The 11,045-nt window shown below is 48.8% G+C and overlaps 1 protein-coding gene across 2 annotated transcripts in view; it reads left to right on the forward strand.

Moving 5' to 3' along the window:
• Window positions 1-8,645, forward strand: part of GFRA1 (GDNF family receptor alpha 1) — a 201,610-nt gene extending 192,965 nt beyond the window's left edge. For both annotated transcript variants that reach the window (XM_036265512.1, XM_036265513.1), the window contains 2 exons: window positions 7,280-7,333; window positions 8,446-8,645. In XM_036265512.1, the coding sequence (XP_036121405.1) occupies window positions 7,280-7,333; window positions 8,446-8,601 (210 nt within the window). In that variant the 3' untranslated portion in view covers window positions 8,602-8,645. The remainder of the gene's footprint in view (window positions 1-7,279; window positions 7,334-8,445) is intronic.
• The last annotated feature ends 2,400 nt before the right edge of the window (window positions 8,646-11,045 follow it).

Genomic DNA, 11,045 nt, shown 5'->3' on the forward strand with positions numbered 1-11,045 from the left:
CTGCGCCCTTTGCTCTGTCTAGTCGCTTAGAAATGACACTTCTCAAACCTCTCTGTGCTGTTGCATTTGGTATTTTGCCTGCATCACTGAATTAAATATTACACGAATGATTGAAATACAAGTACAGAAGGAAGCATAGTTGTGTCCATGAAAACTAAGTTGAATACATTGGAAAAGGCAAGTTCCTTTTTTAAGAGAAGCCCCTGAGTTAGGTGGGTGTGAGGACATTACACAAACGCAGAGTCCGCATGGAGATTCCTCTGTGCGCATCGAACAAACGTCACTCCTGTTTTGAAGAAACTTAAGATGAAGATTGCAGACCATGAATTGTAGGTGTGGCTTGTGCAGAGCATAATCCAGGAAACTGAGCAGCAAACTCTTTCTTGAAAAAAACTTTTCAAAGATGGTGGCCTTGCTCATGTATCTAAACATCAGTAAATCAAAGACATTCAGATTTTATATGAAAAATGTTGATACAGCCCTGGCCCGTTTTGCTCAGTGGTTAGAGTGTCGGCCCATGGACCAAAGAGTCGTGGGTTTGATTCCGGTCAAGGGCACGTACCTCGGTTGTGGTTTATCTCCGGCCCTGGTCGGGGTTGTGTGGAGGCAACCAGTTGATAAGTCTCTCTCACATCGATGTTTCTCTCTCTCTCCCTCCCTCCTACTCTATCTGAAGATAAATGGAAAAATATCCTCAGGAGAGGATTAAAAATTTTTTTTGATACAATATGTCCAATGGGATATTATTCAGCCTTAAAAAATGAGGAAGTTCTGCAATATGTGAAAGGTGAATGACTCTGAAGGACGTTGTGTTAAGGGAAATAAGCCAATCACAGGAGGACAAACTGCACGATTCCGCTTATGCGCTGTGCCTGAGACAGTTCAACTCGGGGACACAAAGGATAGAGTTTTGGTTGCTAGGGCGGGGGTGGGCGGTGTGAGTTGTTCTTCACCGGGTGTGCAGTTTCAGTAGGGCAAGACAGGTGAGTTCTAGACCCAGATACGACCCTGTTCCTGCAGAGACAAGACTGTATTGCACACTTGAAAATTATTAAGAGGCTAGATCTCATGTGAAGTCTACTTACCATAATTAAAAAGAAGCTTTGACATTTAAGACTGTTTGACACAAATGTTAGTTTTTAAGGTTTTGATCTTTGGTTTTTCAATTGACCGATGACCCATAGGCTCCGTCTCCAGTCCTGTCGGGTAAGAGGGTTTCTACGTTAGGCTCAGTCCAAATAGCACAGTTAAACTCGGAATCCAGGAACTTCCAGATTCTAGAAACTGAACACACCACTTTCAAGGCCACCACCTCCTGCCCCACCCCACCCCCACTCTGGGGCAACCCCACCGGGGTCGGAGCCTGAGCTTTTCCCTGATAAGGAAGCTTGACTTCAGGCCTCCAGACTTTTCCTCATCCCCAGTTTTTGACCAGGCCCAGAGCCTGCCAGACTAACAAATCTTGGCGCCCTGAGAGCCTTCCTAAACCTGTGCTGAGTGAAACATCTTTATAAGGCCTTCTTAGAGCTTAATGTAATGAAAGCCTTTTGGCTGAGGTTCAGGCAATGTGTAGACACAGCGTCTTGGAGGGAGAGGATAGAAGAGACAGGGCAGAAAAGCTGCCCAAGGATGATCACCACGCTTTTCTCAGAAGGACACTTGCCCCACTTCCCCTTGCCCTCCTTGTAGCCCCTCAGCCCTTCCTGACCTGTGCCAGGGTCCATGGCCTGGCAGGAGTCAGCATGGGCAACATGGATCCCTTCCCTGCCAAGCACAGGCTCTGAAAGACAAAACCGCATGCCCAGGGGCTCCGAGCAGGCCTCCTGCACGTCCATGTTTTATTGTCTCTGACTCGACTGCGCGTTATTCAGACCAGTGGTTGCAAGTGGTTGTTACCAAGTTTGTAGGAAAAACAAATCACCAGGAAGATGAGTTTCAAAATGGACAGTGAGGGGATTTCAGAAAGGCTGACCAACAGCTTGTGACCAGACCAGCCGTAAAACCTCCCTGGGCTCTCTCAAATCCAACAGGCAAAATCTGAACAGCTGAACAGAGCATCGGACTACGGCGCGCCGGGCAGACCACCATTCCTCAGCTTGGAGGCAGCTTCTTGTTTCTTTTTTTATTGTGCAGAAATGATCAGGCAAATGCATATCAAATGCACAATAGAGCTGTTCTATAGTAAGTACTACCCGTAAAATCAGGTGTGTGTACCTGCATACCACGTATGTAATACGTAATCAGGTGAGTCGATGTCATTTGAACGCAATGCGAAAAGCGCAGACTCTGAAGCAGGTCAGTCTGCTCCGTTATCTTTCAGAATTAGGGGCACATCCTTCTTCCCGTGTTTTGCCTTACAGGAAAATGTAAGGTGGGTAGATTTTAATTGAGAAATGGCTGTGAGTTCTGGACTGTTTCGGGAAGAACTCGTGCAATGATTTTTCCCTAGCAAAGGTCCAATTTATGCTGCAGAAGAGATTCATATGCTAATAAACGGCTATTGATACGTGTGATAGATGCAGCCAGGTACTTAGTGAGTGCTGGAGAGCAAAGTTGATTGCATTTTACAGTCTGTGTATTTCTCTGTTTATTGCTTGTATTCTGTCATTAAGCAAACAGGTTCCTAATATAGCAAATCCCTCTAATCAGTAAAGCAAGAGAGAAAAGAACCAGAAGCGTCATTAATTATGACCATTTGGCTGCAGCCTGGACAGTCTGTTGCTATTGGATTGGGCAGCTTCCTCTGGTTTAATTTTCTGGAGGTAGAGCAGAGACTGGCTTTTCTTCTGCATGGAGAGAGTGGAGAAATGTTCCATACCCTGCTGCTGACAGCTGCCTAAAAACCCGAGATTAAACACTGGCTTCTCTACAGAAATGGAGTCCTGGGGCCGCAAACGCCAGGTTCCAACTGGGTGCACTTCTAAGTCTCCGGTTGCACGAACAGCAAGCGTGCAGCTCCAAGCTGACCACAGTCCGAGGCTGGGGAGGGCCTACTGTGGGCAGAACTGCATGTACATGCGCAGTGGCTGTTGAGCGGGCTCGACTGGGAGCTATAAATTAAGTGTGGCTGTGCATTTTGTACAGGAAAGCCATTGGCACCCTGGCAGGCTTTCCAAATGCTAATCACAGGAGCAAAAAGCAAGGGAGTCGGCAGTCTGACTCCAGGTAACAGAGGTTAACAGCATCTAATGCATTTATTAACCCTCTAGTGCCAGGGACTGGTGAGGTCTGGCCCCGCAATTACAGCGCCGTGGAAATTCTATTCTGTGACGTGCCTGGACTTGCAGACGACTGCCAGTGACAATTTTAGGAAACTGCTGGACAGGCTTATGCAGTGCCCGAAGAACAGGTTCCCTGGCTTTCCAGAAGGGACAGCAAGGTGGCTAACTGGAGGCGGGTTTCTCTGGTATCCTTTCCGTCTCTCCATTTGCAAGATGAAAACCTTGTTCTGTGTGTTGGGGGTGATGTTTCCCCCAGCTGGGAGTCGGGCATCTTCCCCCAGAACCATATATAACTGTGAATTAGCTGTGAGCAAACACTCTTTCCTAAAAGAGATTAAATAATTCATTTTTCAACAGGCTGTAACAATGGTTAGAATTGACTTTTAGAAAAATGAATCTGTTCTCTTCTCTTCCCCCTCTCTCCTTTTTTAAGAGCGATCATATTTTAAAGCCATACGCTGTAGGGGTTCGCGTCTGGGGCTGTGTCCTTGCACATCCCGTGGACGGGCAGGCTGCCGTGAGTGACCTTGAGCACTTTCCGTGATTCTGCTTTTGGTTTCACCGGTTCAGAACCCCACGATAGAAGGGGCCCTCCCGGTTTCCACCTTACCTTGTGCATTACAAGGTCTGAAATGTTTTGGTGTTTTTTAACTGTCCTGGGACTGTCTCAGTTTTCATCAACTGAGATAGTATTTAAAGTATGTAAGTACTCTGCAAGAGTTGGGGGGGGGGCACCCTGTAATTTGATGTTAGCATTTATCATACCTGACTAGCAGTCAGCGATAGCTTGATGATACTTTTTTAAATGCTCAAGATAAAAGCCTTTAAAATGGGGAAACAGCAGGATTCCCAGGCTTCTAAAATGGGCTTTAAGAGCCAGAGTTTCTTAGGTGGACTCTGGAGCGGCACAGGTGGATTTCTGACCTCAGGGGCCCCTGGCGGGGTTCAGGATGCATACAGGACTGACAAGCAGGCAACCAGCCTGACCTGCACCCGTCTAACTGCCCAGGCTCTGCCCCTCCCTCCGCAGCTCGTGAACGCCGAGAGCCGCCTGGCATCGAGCCTGTCAGAGCTCTGCCTGGAGCTGGCAGCGTTCTGTCTGCGCGGATCAGACTCCCGGACCTGCCTGCATCCCTGCTCGGTGCAGGTGGAACCCGGGGCTGCTCCGCTCAGCGGGAGGCCGTGTGAACACACTGCGAGCAGAGCGCTGAAGGCCTGCGTGCGTGGACTGCCGGGCTCTGCGTGCCCAGTGCTGTGGGTCGCGAAGGTGTCTGACAGGGGAGAAGGCATTCTGTTCTCTCGGGGCCTCTGGAGCGCCTGGCTACACAGTATTACTGTTACTCAGCATTTCACCCAATCACCCCAACCGGAATGGTCCTCAAGGCAAAGGAGTTTGGGGCTGCAGCCTCCAAGTTTAGTGAAGCCGATGGGGCTACAGGGAGACAAGGCCAGAAGGTGACCGTTTCGTTTCCATAGAGGCCAACAAGATAGCCATTGGCGGGGAGAAGAGCGCAGAGACTTTGCAGGCCTGGAACTGGTCTAAACGCATCTTCCCGTGAGATTGAACCTGATCGCGGCCACTCCCAGACAGAGGGGAGGAGCCTGGGAAGTTGGACCTGTGCCTGTCTCCCTGGTTGTGTGCCTATAATCCTGTGCACAGTTGGACACTCAGTGACTAATGAGGACCAGAGATCTGCCTATGCAGATCCAGAATCCACTTAAGAAAATCTATTAAGGTAGGAAACTTTTCTAGTGTAGTGGAGGAATCCTCTTTCCCATCATTTAATGGTGGTGGGCGTTATACCACTACTTCCAACAGGTACCTGAAGTGACTAAGACTTACAGCCAGTGGGTGCCTCTGGCTGTGCATGCAATGAGGAAGATGCGGGGTCCTGGTGCCAGTCACACAGAACTAAGTCAGCAGGCGGCCTACCCAGCCCTTAGAACCCTCAGAGGCCACTGTGGGCAGTCTGGCTATGAACACAAGTCCAGAAAGAACTTGAAGGTATGATGTGGCCCAGACTAGAAGTCAGGCTGCCTTTGCTACACATTTGAGTGAACTTCTTAGTTATGCAAAGAGCTCCCCCCCCCACACACACACACAACAGTGTATGTCTTTTGTAGATTATGGCCTAGAAATGACAGGACAGAATGTGATGTTTTAGGGCCATTTTGGTGTCTGGGCACAATTCCCATTTATTTCTTGAGCAGAAATAAAACATGTGAAGTCCTACACATTTTTCTCTGCAGGAACAATGCAAAGGACCTGATTCGCTATTAATATAAATTCAAAGTAGGCTTTGGAGGGAGGTTCCATTCCTCTTCCAACTTCTCCTCTGATCTTCTTATCCATAACATTTAGTGACCTTTGAACAGCCTGGGGGATGCTTCGCAGTGTCTTATTCTTGATGCCTGTTTAAAGGTTTCCGTTTCATATTCACAGCTGGCCTATGCAAATATAGGTAAAGATTATGATGCCTGCCAAGTAGCATCATGGCCTATAAATTACTCCTTGGGTGGAGATGCTATCATTTCAGCTAGCGTGTCTTCAAAGAGCCGCAGGGTCTTCCTGCAGCCACGGCCTGGCCTGCCAGTGCCATTCACAGGGAGCTGCTTGCCCAGACTCTCCTGGTTCTGGAGTGATGCCTCACCAGGGTCATCCTGTTGGCAAATGAGCTCTCGGACATTCGGTGTCATTGGGCTCCTATTTGGGTGGGTGGAGGTCCTGGGAGGGTTGCGTGGGTTTGGGGGCAGGTCCAGCATGAAGAGCCAACCGTGCCAGGTTTCCCTGGCAGAAACAAGGTGATGCAGGAAGGAGCACATTCTCATTCACGAGTTTTAGAGACCTGATCTGTATTCTGACTCACAAGTAAATGGCTGTGTGACCTTGGATAAGTCACTTAACTTCTCTGCACCGTAATTGTTTCCCTTTACTAAACAAGAGGGCTTCCCTGGGTCAGTGGTTTTCATTGCAGTTGTTTGAGCAATGGAACCTTTCCTTCAACTCAGTTCTCGGGCGGAAGCCAGTGGAGACCTGTTCTTGTTGGGAGGAACTGGGGAACTAAAGCTCTCACAGCTCGGCCCCCTCGCAATTGAATTTTAGTGCTGGATCGGGGGTCTGTGATGCCCCGCACGACTCCTCGAGGGGTCCCGTCCGAAAGAGTTCCTGTCCTGTGCCTTAGCTCCCAAGCAGTGAGTGGTCTACTCACTGGAGGGCAACCCCCTGGCCAAGGGACTCATCCCTTTGTTCATATCACCACATGCCCAGCACTGGGAAACAGCTCGGGAAGTGTTGACTGGAGCTATGAACAGACAGATGAGCAGACACCCTTCAGGAGCACCTATCTCTATGTTACTACTAACTGGGGATTTTTATTGCAGCATTTTTACCTTGAAGTCACTTCCCAGACATTAACATTCAGAAACGTAAATGAGTTCAAAATATATATGACTTTAAAACTTTGTCTTTTGTAACCTCATCTTGTGTGGCCTCTAAGAGCCCAAGGTAGCTACTGAGTCTTTGAAACGGGGCAGGTCTGAAGTGAGACGTGCTGTGTCATGTTTTGAAGACGTGATATGGGGAAAAAAGAATGTAAAGTATCTTGCCCCGCCAGTGTGGCTCAGTGGTTGAGTGTCGACCCATGCACCAAGAGGTCACCGGTTCAATTCCCGGTCAGGGCACATGCCCAGGTTGTAGGCCAAATCCCCAGATGGGGGGCATGCAGGAGGCGGCCAGTTGATGTTCTCTCTCATCTATGTTTCCATCTTTCTCTCTATAATTAATAAAAAAAAAGTTTTTATAAAGAATGTAAAGTATCTCAATTTTTATATTGATTACGTGTTTAGATGGCAAATATTGGATTACATAAAATGCGTTATTAAAATTAACTTCACCTGTTATCTATTTACTTCTGTGGTTACAAGACAATTTTAAATTATTTATGGTGCTCACATATTTTTCAGTGGCCCTGCCCTAGAGGGTTAATTAATGGATCATCAGTAATTACTCTTTAATATTATGTAGGAGTGATTTTATGTGTGTGTTTCTCTCTCCCCAGGCACAGAAGCTGAAATCCAACGTGTCGGGCAACACACACCTCTGTCTGTCTGATGTAAGTTGTGTTTCTTTCTGGGTCTCGTTGACTGTAGAGACAGAGCCTTTGGGCCCCTGGGGAGGGTATGATGTGATGAGCTTGAAGACAAAAAGGTTTGTGGTCCAGGAAAAATGTAAGGCCCCCCCCCGCACCCCCCTGCCCCACCCTGTTACTCTGGCTTTGGAGCAAGGTACAGTCATCGGCTCCCAGAGCACAAAGTTAGAACTAAGTATGGGCCCAGGCTCATCTCAGAACTGAACCCAGCGTGAAATACCACAGTCCCAATGACAGTCACACACCATCATCCGGCAGAAAACTACTCTCACTGCCTACCGGATGTCCTATCTACGGTTCCGTTCATTGCCATAGCAACCCAGAGGTATCTGGGGCAGGCTACGTTACTATCCCCAATTTACAGGCGAGGAGACGGATGGTTCTGTCATGATCACAGCTCACGGTGGCAAGATGCAGCACAGTGGGATTGAGTGGGGGCTGGAGGGGGTTCACATGACGCATCCTAGGGAGGGACAGCTGTGCCCCTGGGAGCCCAGCAGCCTGGGTTCTGGCTTGGGCTCTCCTGGCCAGCAAGGCAGGCTCCATGTATAAAATCCAGGGTTGAATGGCCAGTGGAGGGATCGGTCACCATCGCCTGCTGAGCTGGTCTCTGAAGCGATTTGCGATCCCCGTCTACATAGACTGGTATTGGCCTGGGCAGGTTTTCTCAGGTGATTCTTCCTGTCCTCCTTCCATGGTGGCGGAGGACAACCGGCGTCCCTCCCCAGTCAGTGGTGCCCAGAGGAGAGAGGCTCCGTGTTGCCACCGGAGGATCTGAGCAGTGGGGAGAGGGGATTGGCAGTTCACATTCCCCCCCAAGTGGGTTTTAAAATCTGTAACAGGAGCAAGAAAATGGTGAGCAGACAGTGTATCAAAGTGTCTAGTTCTCACCCAGATGCATGATGCTTCCCGTAAAACCACGAGCCAGTGAGTTGGTAAACTCCTGGGTCAGCTTTGGTGAGAGAGAGAGCTCGTTAGGGGTTGAATGGTGGGAGAGAGAAAGATGTGTGGTTAAAACACACTGTGATAGAACGAATACATGCGGTGGACGGTAATGAAAACATTCTTTCTTACAGCACGATTACAAAAAGGATGGTCTCGCCGGTGCTTCTAGCCACATAACCACAAAATCAATGGCTGCTCCTCCAAGCTGCGGTCTGAGTCCACGGCTGGTTCTGGTGGTAACCGCCCTGTCCACCCTGTTATCTTTGTGTTTGGCAGAAACATTGTAGCTGCATTTCAAAAACATGGACATGTAAAAAGACAAACAACAAAACAAACCAAGTTATCTGTTTCCTGTCCTCTTGTATATCTGAAATTCCAGTTTTAGGCACTCAGTTGAGACATTGCTAAAACAGTTTCATACAACTGAAACTTTTTCTCTTTTTTTTTTTTTAAGAAAGCTTCTTGTGATCCTTAGGGCTTCTGTGGGATACCCGATGCAGTGCCACATTCCAAACTCAGAACGCTTCGGGGTCTTGTATTGTGAAGGGACAGTTTTGAATGTGGCTGCAAAGCTAACCGGGGCGTGTTTTTCATGAGGAGGAGGAGGAGGATGGTGATGTTAACAATTTAAGTCTGGCCTTTACTAGCTAGCAAAGGAGTTAGTATTGCTCAAGAATCTTCCACATGTCATGCAGTGGCTTTGATTTCTGATGATGTGACCGCAGCCTAACAAGCTCTGTGGTCGTGAATCAAAGATTCTCATCAAGAGGCTCCTTCCTGATGGACTCTGTGCAAACAAGCTTCTCAGTGTTCACCTTCCTGTGTGCTCGCCTACCCACGCCGATGCTTGTGTTCTGTAGACAGTTCTGCACTCTCCTACAAAACCAGGAGCACTGGTCCCGTCCAGGGGGAGTGTCTGCCTTCCAGCGGAAACAGAGTGAGCGCGGGGCCTCGGTCATCCGGCGACACTGTCCTGAGCCTTAGCCAGGTGAGAAGCCCTCCACGAACAAGTCCAACCCAGCTCACGCATCTCTCTGATAATGCTCTTTACATGTATGAGGGTCTATGTAGAAAAGAAATTTACTACCAACTGATTTCAAGCCCTGGCTTTCTATATTTTGAAAGTCATGATATCGTCTCCATTTTTTACTGATGGTTTCATACCGAATACGCGGAGCTTGTTCTCCCCTCCTACGCAGTGTTAGCTCCGGTACTGACCGCCCGGTCCAGCCGCAGAAGCAGACTCGGAGGAGCCCCGTGCTGAGCAGAGGGCCCTGCGGCGCGTCATGTGGACGGGCAGCGGAGACGGAGCAGCCAAGCGCTGTCTGTTTTCATCGCTTGAAATGCAAGCGTGCAGACCTGCGTGGAAACCCGTGGCCACTCGTAAATGTCCCGCCGTGGCTAACGGTGCCCTTGCCACGGACACAACCCAGTACTTTGTGTTCACGTGGCCTTGACTGGGACCGGGGACGGGGACGTGCTGCCTCTCTTCCGAAGCAGATCCGTGCCAGGCTCCAGGTCGTCTTTCTCCTGACTGCAGTGGCTTGGCCGCGCTTGAGCACAGTTTGGTCTGAAGGTCATCAGGAGTCGGCGTGCGTCTGGTCCTGCATCCTCCGTGAGAGACCACGACCGACGTGGCAGCAAGGAAGGGTGTGTGGTTCAAGGTCAACACTGGTCCGCAGCCTGCTGGGCACAGATACACAGGACAGGACAGGACTCGGGGTTTGGGGCATCTGGCTGGTGAACAGAATATCATCTTCCATCGTCCCCTTCCTTCAGTAGACCCTAAAGTGCACCTTGGAATCTGGTTGAAAGGGAGAGATTCGGAATCGAAAGTGACCGGGTGCTGGAAGCCATGTTCTTCCAGAAGCAGAGAGAGGAGAGGAGACCCCACTTCTGTAGAGTGCTGGGGACATTGCCTTTCTCGTCACATCAGTAGAGGGGCTGCAGCAGGGTACCCGTGGTGCCCATGTCGTACTGATCCCCTCTGCCTGCTGATGTTTGCCTTGTAAGAAGTAGTCACATTACCGGGGTGGAAAATCCATTCATCCCGAGATGAAGGCGTAGTCTTTCAGCGCTATGGGTGTTTGAAAGTGCATTTATATCCAAACGTTAATAAACACAAATGGATAATACTTAGTACCAACTTTGTTCACTTCAAAATGGTTTCAAGAGAAATTCATCAAACAAATTTGATCAGTGAAAGGTTTCTGAGAGACTGACTTTAGATAAAACCATTAGCTGTGTCGAAATATTTGGAAGCCCCGTCATCTATGAAAGCACAGCTCTTCCGAAGCATATTTTGTCGTGATTAAGATATCCCTGTGTATCCACGCTGGACTAATTGCACATAGGTCTGACTCGATGTGATCTACTGTGGAAAGCTATTGATTCCTTCTGCGGTAAACAGCAGCTCTAATTAGCTTCAGATGACCAAGAGGAAATGGGAGTTGTCAGCGCTAACAAGGGATCCTTCGGTGAACGCATGGATGTACAACACACAAATTAAATTTTGAAAAGCTTCATCTATCACCAACGAAGATCTCATTTTTCGTCAGCGATAGAAGCATAGTCGAGTTACCAAATCCTCAATTTGGAACTAAATTGCTGATTAAATCACGGGGGGTGGGGGAGGGTTTTCAGTGACAACACATTCGAGAGAGTCTTATAAAATCCTGCCAAGCAAGTGTTTCTGCCCTTCGGTGTGATCTCAGTTTAACTTGGTGGCCCT

The sequence above is a fragment of the Molossus molossus genome, unplaced genomic scaffold (assembly GCF_014108415.1).
Source record: "Molossus molossus isolate mMolMol1 unplaced genomic scaffold, mMolMol1.p scaffold_m16_p_17, whole genome shotgun sequence".
Lineage (NCBI taxonomy): Eukaryota > Metazoa > Chordata > Mammalia > Chiroptera > Molossidae > Molossus > Molossus molossus.